Source organism: Xyrauchen texanus, chromosome 11 (assembly GCF_025860055.1).
Source record: "Xyrauchen texanus isolate HMW12.3.18 chromosome 11, RBS_HiC_50CHRs, whole genome shotgun sequence".
Classification (NCBI taxonomy): domain Eukaryota; kingdom Metazoa; phylum Chordata; class Actinopteri; order Cypriniformes; family Catostomidae; genus Xyrauchen; species Xyrauchen texanus.
Window position 1 is genome coordinate 39,692,007 of NC_068286.1, and position 12,318 is coordinate 39,704,324.

The 12,318-nt window shown below is 36.8% G+C and overlaps 1 protein-coding gene across 1 annotated transcript in view; it reads left to right on the plus strand.

The window, feature by feature from the left end:
- Positions 1-12,097, plus strand: part of LOC127651398 (ankyrin-2-like) — a 100,758-nt gene extending 88,661 nt beyond the window's left edge. The window contains 6 exon segments of the mRNA XM_052137193.1: positions 3,683-3,766; positions 3,846-4,010; positions 4,673-4,846; positions 5,696-5,787; positions 10,120-10,177; positions 10,179-12,097. Of these exon segments, the coding sequence (XP_051993153.1) occupies positions 3,683-3,766; positions 3,846-4,010; positions 4,673-4,846; positions 5,696-5,787; positions 10,120-10,177; positions 10,179-10,277 (672 nt within the window). The 3' untranslated portion in view covers positions 10,278-12,097.
- Positions 12,098-12,318: the final 221 nt, after the last annotated feature.

The window sequence follows — 12,318 nt, forward strand, 5'->3', positions numbered from 1 at the left end:
AGTGTCAAGAGGAAAGTCCTGTGTGTCTGGATCAAGGCTCACCGGTATATGAAAAAAGTGATTTAGAAAGTAATGAAAAATCTTTAGAGGCACATCTCTTTGAAACTCCAGACACTCCACAGTTGTCTCCATGCCATGAAATTAAACTCTTTGAAACTGTTGGATTGGTTCCTGAGAGCAACCGAACTTCTGGCCAAAGTACAAGTCCTTCATTCTCCGTTTTTGCTCTTTCAAATACCAAAAGCTTAGCTAGTGATACTGTCTCACACAGTGCTGAAATGTATCAGGTGGTTTCAAGAGTGACGCCAGATCTCATTAAGACCTCCCCTGAATCAGATCAGGTCTTTCTTACACCAGAACAGTTCAGTGATTTGGATTCAGAGTCATCACTGCAAAGCCATCAAGTAGAAAAGCAAGAATTAGCTGAAACCTCTCATCCAATTTACTCTGCATCTTCATTCATACATCATGAGATCACAATTTTAAATAATGAGCAATCTGAAACCAACAGCTCCCAAGAGCAGCCTTCAGAGTCCGTTTTGACCAAAGTTGATCTTACAGTAGAGAAACAAACTGATTTCCATGCACATGAAACCTCATGTCTGCAGCCATTTGAGTCTACAGAGCATAACCCAGAAACCTTCAGGGAGAATTATGATGACCAGGAATATAAATATCATCATTTTGAGGAGGATGTATGTACGCAATTGGATTTAACTCATGGATCTCTCAAAGATGACACTCGCGGCTTTAAAAATGAACTGTTGTCCCAATCGGAGACTGAAACAGACACATGGATTCAAACGGAAGCCGAACAGCTCAGTGAAACGTCTCCCTTCTTTAGCTCTGACATCAGTCCACAAACACCAGAAACAGTCATAACTTGTGATTATTTTGACTTTGAGAAGAAGTCCTCTGAACTGGGATCAGCAAGTATTGAAATACCTGTTACAGAAGAGGCAGTGACTGACAAGTTTGTAATATCCAAAGGTCTAAACCGACCACATTCAGAATCATTTATGTCTGGTGTAACATCCAAGCAGTCAGAAGAAACACTTTTTGGCCGTTGTCTCTCTGAGTCTTCTCAACCATTGGTGGTCACTCTTAACATGAATTCAGTGCTTCGTGAACCTGTTTCCCAAAAAGAAGTTATTGCTTTACTGCTCTCTCAGGATGGCAATGGCAGGTCCAAAATATTCAAAGATTCAAAACGATCACAGTCTGCATCATTTATGTCTGGTGCAACATCCCGTCAGTCAAAAGAACATAATTTTGGACGTTGTCTCTCTGAGTCCTCTGAACCCTTGGCAGTCAACCTTAACATGAATCCAGCATTTGAGGAACTTAAGAAAACAGCTCAAACAGAAAAAACATCATCTGATCAACCAGTCTCGGATGTGTGTGTTTCCCCAGTTCTTGGAGTTGAAAGTGAAAAACACCATCTTGATGTATCGCAAGAACTGCAATCAACAACTAATAAAAAATCAGTAGAGTCGCAAGAAGATACTACATCCCAAACTGATCAGAGCGAAAATAAGGAATTAGAGGTTGGTTTGGGAATGCATTTTACCACTGACATACAAAAGACTTGCAAAACCTTAGATGAAAGACCAAAACCCATAGACTTATTAAGCACTGAACAACATAAAGACTCTGATCTTGAGACTTTTTTCAACTGCAAACAGACCAACTCAGACTTCTCTGAACCAGAGGAAGACGAGCCTTGGAAAAGTGCCATTTCCCTTAGTAACAAATTCTTGAAGTCTACTGTTCATGAACTACAACAGCAACAACAAGATGTCAGAAGTCACTCCCATGAAAGCCCTCACTGGTCTGTCAGATCATCAGACAGTGACGATTTTGAGGATTCTCCCATCATACATGAACCAAATGAGAATGCACAAAAGAAAGACATTGGCTTTCCAAGTGAGCAGAAAAGTCTGTATTCTTCTGCAGGAACTGTTCAGGAGCTTCCTCCTCGAGGAGGGGCTGAGTATAATGATGATGATGAGGATCTGAGGAGGGTAAGAGTCCTGAGCATGACCCCCATCGCCTCATCCCCCCTATCCTTCTATGAGCTACCCAATTTTATTTCCTGCTGAATGAGTTTGATCTACACTGTAAAACCTGAAAGATACTCATGGCACCATTTGGGGTTCTTCACATGTCACACCTCTGGAACCCTCTAGAGATCCTCCAGACACCCTTTATAGAAGCCTCTTATGCACTCAAAGAACTTCAAGATATATTTTGAGTGCCTCAAAGCCTTTCCCTTATGATGAGGTTACTCAAGGGACCATTAATAGTCCTTCAATTTTTTTTTAGAGTTCATGCAGGAACTAAGAGCAAGTTTTTCAAAAAACAGAAAAGATCTCTGCTATTGTTGCAGCTGTGGAACCCAAAAGGGTGCTTTGAGTATCTTTTCATTTTTACAGTGTACAGCAAATAGATAGTTTGAGGTTTCTTAGAGTTAATCCTTTAATAGTGTAGGTAGATTTTAGGCTGTTTGGGAAAGTACCTTACATATTATAGTGATGTTATCTTTTCCAGTTGTTCATAAAACATTAAGAATTGTTGTTTTATTTTATTTTGAGATTTTTTTATACAAACAACTAGACAACTGATTAATGGTTTGCTTTGATTTACCTGATAATTAAAGTGATGTTTCATACAAGAGGTTTTAACAGATGGTGCATGGTTTCAAGTTTACAATGTTTTGATGCCCCCTCTCTTGTTTTAAGTGTTCTTTTGCCTTAGTGGTTAAACTAAACAAAACTTAACTTGGCATTCGATCTTTCTGGCAGATGCTCTCATATTCTGAGTTTGGTCTGAGGAATTTTCTGTATGAGATGGGGCAGCAAAACATTGATTTGTAAAACATATTTAATTATAATTTGTATTAAATATTATATATTTTATATATTACATTTCATAATACTGCTTAGTTAGGAGATTGATGAGGTAGTAGGTGTGCTTTCGGATAGCTCTGATGAGGATTTGCTGACCAAGAGAGTGGTGCAAATGAGAGTAATTATTCAGATACAGGGTCTCAGAACTGTGCCTGGAGAGTGCTTGCTTGATATTGGAGCTTCAGTGTGAAATCTCTTTCATTGTTTCTTAACATGCACCACATGCGCAGCTTTGGGTGTAAAGACCTTCTGAATAACCTAACCTGAATCTTCCATATGGTCTCTCAATGTTATTAAAGTCTTTATAACTTAAAATTAAAAGCAGTGACCTATCTAATAATGTACCATTCTGCAGATGAAAGAGATTTAATTGTTGATGTCATGGTAATGTTTCAAAATACCACTGTGAAATGTATAGATGAACAAAACTGACTTTGATATTGAAACCAATACATGAGTAATACAGTGCCATTAGAGACCATCTGGAGGCTGGTTTTTGGGCATTTCATTCACTTTGGGCTAAAAGTAGTGAAATATCACAGTAAATAGCAATAATATCAATCATTTTAACTTCATTTCATTTTGAACAAAGGTTAATGTAATGTAAACTGAAACTACTTGATATTTTTCATTTTTCAGCTGTAGCTTAACCTCCCTGCTCTCCTATTATTGGTAGAAGTTGTCCATTTTACATCAACATGAAGTTTCCTCATATGGAGAACACCGTTTTAGCAGGCGACATATATTGATTGTTTTCCTGGTTTCTTCAACAGGGTGATGATGTTTCAGATATTCCTCCACAGTCTGTAACAGAAGAGCAATACACGGATGCACAGGGAAACTTGGTAGTGAAGAAGGTATCCATCCATCCATCCATCCATCCTCTTTGTTTTTATGCTGATTGTGATACAGAATGTATGTCTGTTTCCTGTTCAGGTGACCCGGAATATGATTCGACGGTGCGTCTCATCTGATGGCGTGGAGAAAGGGCAGGTGAGGGTGGAGGGCTCCGGTCAGCAGCCTGTCAGTGTGGCGCAGGGAGACGACTACTCCAAAGTAAAGAAGAGGACAGTACTGAAGAGTGAAGGACATCAAACAGAGGTATGTGTGTGTGGGTTTACTTACCTATGCTTTTAGGACATTTTTTGTTCCCAAGAGTGAGCTTAATCTGACTAAACATCCCTATGTTAACATTTGGCGACATTCCTTTTTGAGGAAAATTATTTTTATATAACTGCCCCCAACGTCCATCAGTTTTACTTAGTTTTCTTTTTGCCAAGGGTAAGGCTTGAGTTAGGGTTAGTTTGTAGTCCTTGTATTCATCTTTATAAAAGAAACAATAGAAGTCAATGGTGTTCCCTTAAATAAACTGCTAAGATAGATAGCTTTAGATGGCTAGTGTTTGCAGGTGTGTGTTTGAGCTCTTGTGTACATTTATTTTAGAAAGACAAAGAAAAACTTTCCTTAGTTTTCATTAGTTTTTAATGTGCTGTTACAAATTATCTCTAATTTAACAAAATAAACACGCTATTGAAGTAATAAGGCAGGTACTGTGTCATTTAAAGGGAAATGATGCTGCTACTCATAACAAGAAAAAGATTATTAAATAATGGAGTATAATCACTTTAATCATGTAATCAAAATCACTTCCAATAAATCAACTTAATCTGAATTGAATCACTTAAAATAAATTAGCATAATCAAAATATGGGAATATTAATAATTTTTTTGAAGAAAAAGACTATATTTAACCTTCTTTTCAGGTGACCTTCCATGAGCAAGATGGCATGTCAGCCTTAATGGGGGGGTCTGCTGGAGGTCAAGAGGTCAGGCAGGATGTCCAGGTCACGGTGGTACATGGAGAAAGAATGGAGACGCATGAGGGCGATCCATTCCTTGCCACAGATCTGCCCTGTGCTCGAGATGACTTCACTCAGGTGAGATGACATTTACAGCAGTCATCCCTGACCGCTTAATAACATCATATTGTGAATATTAATATTACGTTTATGGAAGATCCCTACATTCACTAAATACATATATTTTTCTGATTAAATCTAAGAAATAAGGTAAAGAGGTTGTACTATATGGTTGTTGCCTGCAAAACCCCTTCAGCCATGAACACATTTACAATATAACAATGCTTTGCGTGCCTTATTGCTTTTAGAAAACAGTTAGTTAAAAAAATAAATCAATGACAAACATTTTCATGAAAAAAATAATTAATTAAGCAGATTTATTTATGTCATCAAATCCCTGACATGTAATCCAACCTAGTAATATTCATACAGTAATATTCTGCCTCTGTGGCTGCAGTGAAATATGCAGTAGCAAGGTGAACATATGTTAATGCAAGAGTGTTTTACTCTGTTTGCAAGGCTATGAAGTACAGTAGTTGCACGTTTGTTGACTCGCCACAGTTGTTCCAAATTACAACAAAGTAGCTTAATATTTTAGGGCACTCGAATATTTTAGGCCCTTAAAACGTATAGATAAACTTAAAAACCTGTAAAGGTGGTATAAGTGGAATAATTGTCTTAATTATCCCATTGAATTAGTGAACATTTTATGCTTACCTCATGATACAATTGCTGATCATTCGTTTTTCCTTTTTTTAAGGCAACCTCTGCTGCACAGTGTAAAAGACCCAAGTAGTTGCTCTTTTTAAATCTCCATTATGTTCGTGTCTCTCTCTCCTTTCACAGCTGTGATTTTATCCTGACCTGAATGACACTTACACATAAGGATCAATTAGCTTTAATGTAGTGTGTGCCTCATTCCCCTAGGCTCTAAGCTACCTTTGGGGCTTTAAGAAAGTACAGATCCCTCGAGTGATAGAGCAGGAATTACTGCAGGCTGATGGATCTGTGATCAGGAGGTTTGGGAGACAGAAATGGCCTGTGTGTGTGTGTGTGTGTGTGTGTGTGTGTGTGTGTGTGTGTGTGTGTGTGTGTGTGTGTGTGTGTGTGTGTGTGTGTGTGTGAGCGTGTATTTATCACTTTGTGGGGACCAAATGTCCCCATAAGGATAGTAAAACCCGAAAATTTTGACCTTGTGGGGACATTTTGTCGGTCCCCATGAGGAAAACAGCTTATAAATCATACTAAATTATGTTTTTTGAAAATGTAAAAATGCAGAAAGTTTTCTGTGAGGGTTAGGTTTAGGGGTAGGGTAGGTTTAGGGGATAGAATATAAAGTTTGTACAGTATAAAAACCATTATGTCTATGGAAAGTCCCCATAAAACATGGAAACACAACATGTGTGTGTGTGTGTGTGTGTGTGTGTGTGTGAGCGTGTATTTATCACTTTGTGGGGACCAAATGTCCCCATAAGGATAGTAAAACCCGAAATTTTTGACCTTGTGGGGACATTTTGTCGGTCCCCATGAGGAAAACAGCTTATAAATCATACTAAATTATGTTTTTGAAAATGTAAAAATGCAGAAAGTTTTCTGTGAGGGTTAGGTTTAGGGGTAGGGTTAGGTTTAGGGGATAGAATATAAAGTTTGTACAGTATAAAAACCATTATGTCTATGGAAAGTCCCCATAAAACATGGAAACACTACATATGTATGTGTGTGTGTGTGTGTGTGTGTGTGTGTGTGTGTGTGTGTGTGTGTGTGTGTGTGTATGTGTGTGTGAGCGTGTATTTATCACTTTGTGGGGACCAAATGTCCCCATAAGGATAGTAAAACCCGAAATTTTTTACCTTGTGGGGATATTTTGTCGGTCTCCATGAGGAAAACAGCTTATAAATCATACTAAATTATGTTTTTTGAAAATGTAAAAATGCAGAAAGTTTTCTGTGAGGGTTAGGTTTAGGGGTAGGGTTAGGTTTAGGGGATAGAATATAAAGTTTGTACAGTATAAAAACCATTATGTCTATGGAAAGTCCCCATAAAACATGGAAACACAACGTGTGTGTGTGTGTGTGTGTGTGTGTGTGTGTGTGTATGTGTGAGCGTGTATTTATCACTTTGTGGGGACCAAATGTCCCCATAAGGATAGTAAAACCCGAAATTTTTGACCTTGTGGGGACATTTTGTCGGTCCCCATGAGGAAAACAGCTTATAAATCATACTAAATTATGTTTTTTGAAAATGTAAAAATGCAGAAAGTTTTCTGTGAGGGTTAGGTTTAGGGGTAGGGTTAGGTTTAGGGGATAGAATATAAAGTTTGTACAGTATAAAAACCATTATGTCTATGGAAAGTCCCCATAAAACATGGAAACACAACATGTGTGTGTGTGTGTGTGTGTGTGTGTGTGTGTGTGTGTGTGACATAAACTGAGATGGGAACGTTATTCAACTATGAAACATTCTTCCCCTATTTATTTCAAAATATATGTCCATTAAGTAAATAAATGCATTAAAATACACATATATACAACTTCAAAAACAGCTTAAATATAAGGTAAACTACCATAAATATCTTCTCATTGTTCCTGTTTAACGGATTGTAAGCGATCCTTGGCAACCAATCAAAACTGCTCATTATCGTGCTTTAGCTCTACATTACTCTGTCCCCCTTCACAGGATATTTTAAAGGGTTCTGCAATTCATTTGTATTAGCAGAGTGACAGAAAATGTGTGAAGGATTGAAGGGGTACCCGGTTTTTGCACTGCACGCCATTGTTTATTAAAGGGATAATTCACCATAAAAATACATTTATTCTCTTATCATTCACTCACCCTCATGACATCCTAGATGTGTATGACTTTCTTTCTTAAGCGGATCACAAGTGAAGATTTGTAGAAAAATATCTCAGATCTGTAGGTCCATGCAATGCAAGTGAATGGTGATTAGACATAGCTCCAAAAATCACATAAAGGAAACATAAAAGTAATCCGCAAGACTCCAGTGTATAAATCCATATCTTCAGAAGCAATATAATAGGTGTGGGTGAGAAACAGAAAAATATTTTAGTCCTTCTTTACACTAAATCTGTGAAAGTGAAACTAAACAGGCACCACATATGTGAAAGTGAAAGTCAAGTCATTTTTATTTGTAAAGCGCCTTTGAAAACACACATCGTTTCAAAGCAGCTTTACAGAAGATCGTGCATTAACAGAAAATTAAACTGTAATATCTATAATGTCATCATTGTGTAGTTTGATAAAATACAATTGTGAATTGTGTTAAAAAATAAGTAATTAAATAATAATTGTATTTATAACCCCAGTAAGCAAGCTGAAGGCGACTGTGGCAAGGAACACAAAACTCCATAAGATGTTGGTTAATGGAGAAAAATAACCTTGGAAGAAACCAGGCTCACTGTTGGGGCCAGTTCTCCTCTGGCTAAACATCATGAATATAATGTCAATATTACTTATTTATAGTGCAAGTCATGGTTTAAAATTATTAAACTAAGTAAGTGTTAAGGGTCAGTGTTTAAACATAGATTTTGTATGAACTGTAAGATTAATGATTAATGTCTTTGAAGTCCATCCTGGATTTACTGCAGAAGTTCACATATTTGTCTTTGTTATTTGGCTGATGAAGGGTTTTGTTGGCAATTAACTGATAGTCTATGTATTCCATTTCAAGAGTGTAGTCTGTCATTAGACTGAGGTGATGCAGGCAGAGATCAGTTAGGTGCATCGCAGTTCAACCTGGCCGGTAATTTCAGTGAGGTCTATCCTAATTCCAAGGTTCAGGCAAAGGCATATGAAGTATCCCATGTCTTATGGTTGGAGTTGGTATCAGTTCATCCTCTGAAGTCCATCATAATAGATTGAAGTGATGTTTGGCTGGCACTGGCTGCATGTAGTCATCATCACACAGCGGCCCGTAGCAGTGGAGTCCAACATGAAGCAAGAATGGAACTGGATCCAGCTGGTTCTGGTGACTTCAGGATAGGAGTCCCGAGGTTGAGACAGTGAAACAAATAGAATAAAATTAGCATAGATGCCATTCAATTTATTGCAGAGTTACAGGTCAGTGTTACTGGTTTCTGGTTCCAGCAGACCTAACTAAAGCAGCCTAATTGTGAGTTGAAGGATAAATTAGGTGTATGCCTGGCTAAATAGATGAGTCTTTAGTCTAGACTTATACTGAGTGAGTGTGTCTGCATCTCGAACAGTGTTAGGGAGACTATTCCATAGTTTAGGAGCAAAATATAAAAAGGATCTACCTCCTTTTGTGGATTTTGTTATTCTAGGAACTATTAACAGGCCAGAATTTTGCGATCGTAATGAACGTGATGGAATAGAGCAAGGTAGAAGGTCACTTCAGTACAGCGGAGATAGACAATTAAAAGTTTTGTTCGTAGTTAACAGAATTTTAAAATGAATATTACATTTAACAGGTAGCCAATGTAACAACGATAAAACGGGGCTAATATGATCATATTTCTTGGTTCTCGTCAGCACTCTGGCTGCTGAATTTTGAACCAATTGAAGTTTATTTATTGATCTTGCTGGACATCCTCCCAGTAATGCATTACAAAAATCTAGTCTTGAGGTCATGAACGCATGACTCGGCATTAGCAACAGAGAGCATGTGTTGTAATTCAGCAATATTTCTTAGGTGGAAAAATGCTGTTCTACAAACATTGGTAATTTTATTTTCAAACGACAGATTGGTATCATATATTATACTTATTTGCTGTTGAAGACGATGTAACAGTACATTCATTTTTACGTGAACTATCCCTTTAATCATCTTGTGCACCAATAAACCTTTGGAAAATGTACAATTAACTTCTATTGTAATGCATAGATGTGCAGTTTTATGGAGCGAAACAAATTTGAATGATTATATTCTTGTTTTCAATTATTGAATAATTTTTTATTTTTTTTTTGTGATTTAAATAGGGTTAAATGTATCTTTATTCTAATGTTCTATAGATATTGTATTTTAAAGTCTTAAAGTTGTTTTCTGTCATTGGTTTTTGTGTACAGTATATGATAACAAAGCATGTTTTTATATTGTATTTATCTCTAATTGACTTGAGTGTCTTCCTCTCTACAGTCTTATCTGACTTTACGCTTACAAAAACATACCTTGCTGTTACCATGTTTGTTTGTTTGTTTGATTGTTTTTTTTACTTGTTAATACCAGGTTTTTGGACATGCACCATGATAATATCATGGTATACTTTGAAATACCTTGGAATAAATATGGAGAAGTATATATTTCTTTCTTTCTTTCTTTCTTTCTTTCTTTCTTTCTTTCTTTCTTTCTTTCTTTCTTTCTTTCTTTCTCACAGGATGAGGATGCAGAAGTCTAGGACTCAGAAGTGGTCAGTAGTGAGGGATGCTGAGGGATGCTGAAGGACAGAAGCGAGTGAGCGTGGAGCAGATAGACGATTGTCCTGAGCACCATGACAACCTACAGCATCACCTACATCAACTCATTCACCACTAACGAGCCCAAAAATACAGATAGGAAGAGATGGAGTAAGCTGAAAAAAAGTGATGGTTTCTCCCTTAATTTTCATTCCCCAGTCTCCATTGCTCCTCTCTTTAAGTCCCTCCTCACCACTCCTATGCACCATGCTCATTCAATCCCAGTGTGCACTTCACTCCTGCCACTTATAGTCTTCCTGTCCAAACTGGATGTTTGCCCAGTTTAAGTCAATGGACAATATTTTTGTTCACTTTATTTTCCCAGTTAACCAATGTGTGTGTTTTTCTGCCTTTTATTGTGACCAAATGCCGTATTCTTCTTTTCCTTCCGTCATTTTAATTAATAGTTTCTCTTTATGAATTAATAGCTATAATAAACACAAACAAAAAACTTGAAAGAAAATCACAATTATACAATGATTATATGAGAAGAAAACAGTTCACTCACAAATGATCATTCATATTCTGAACATTTAAGCTTGAATTAACAGATCTTGTATTGCACTGCCTACCACCATTATTGAACTTAAAATATCTTTGCATTATATCATGCCACGTCATATCATGCTCTTTTGATCTCAACGGTTGAGATGTCTGAAAACTTCTTGCCTTCTTTATCAGCTGTTGGGGTGTTGTGTCTGTGTAATCTGTCTATGGAGAGTATACATAATTAGCATTTTTAAAAAGACAGTAGTGCACATTAGCCACATGTAAGGATATTAGCAGGCATGCTTAGCTAGCAGCAGTCACTTACGAACTTTCAAATTCTTTTTATGTTTAGGCGACTGTCAATTTTGTCTTTTTCATCTCACCCCTCTATATTTGTGTCTGGAAGGAGTGTCTGTGATCCGTAGGATATAGCCTTATAATTATCCTTTCTAGAGTTCAAACAGTTCAGCACAGACTTTTGGTCACATTAATGGATTTGTATTATTTAAAATTTCCTTTGAGGCAAAGTGGCAAACATTTTAAGAAGGACTCAGGAAATTAAGTTGGAATGCGGGAAAACTACGAGTTAAATGTTACACATACAATTCTATTTTCAGTTTTAAGTGAATTAATTCTATTTTCAATATGAATTTATGTTTCTTTATGGATGCGTGTGAGTGTGTGTAGATGTGAAAAAGGAAATGTGAGATTTTATATTTCAATTATATTACTTTTACTGTTTTGTGTATATTGCTCAATATCAGTTTGTGTCAGAGATTGTTGCTCTGATGTATTTGGTATTTGTGAGTCTAAATGCTTTCAAAATGTTTTGTTGATTTTGAAAGTGAGAAAAAGGGATTTAAAAAAAACATGTTTTATTTATGATGTATTTAATGAAATGTGTGAAATTTAACTGAATGAATCTGTGCATTGTGATGTACTCTACATATGCCCTTTATGATTCACCAAATCACAGTTGGCCTCAGATTCCTGGGAAGGAGTGTACAATGTGATATTGTATGATTTATTTTATTTTTAACTGAAAATGAATGCAGCTTTGTTAGTTGAGGTCTTTTGATGCTGATCCAAGGCCAGCTGTGCCTTTTCCCTTATAAAAGTTAAGATTAAAATTAGGTTGTGGGAAACTGGCCCTAGAACAGCATTAAATGTCATCCTCTAACAAGAGAAATTCCATTTGTTTATCACTGCTACTACTTTCACTGTGACTGACCCACGTTTGATTTACCGAATCTGCATTCTGCCTGTGGACATAAGAATATGCATATATATAGTACATAAATATCTATCCATAAAGGCATGTATTAGTTTACTATATGACTTTTAAAAAAGACATTTAAACACTATACAATGGCTACAGTGTGTATATGGCTGAGTGAGAATAAAAGTGTATAAGTGTCAAGGCTTGTGAGCTGTGGGTTTACTGCTGAGTCCAATATAGTTTATAGTCTACATTATGTTGTGACAGGTTCACAAGAAGATTCATGCTGAAATGTGCCACTCAAACTCCTAAGGTTGGACTGAAATGATCAGTTATTTGTAAATAACTTGTTGAAAATAAACTTCAGCCACTTGTTTCTAATATTGGGCTCCTTCCAGTGGCGTAGCCAAGG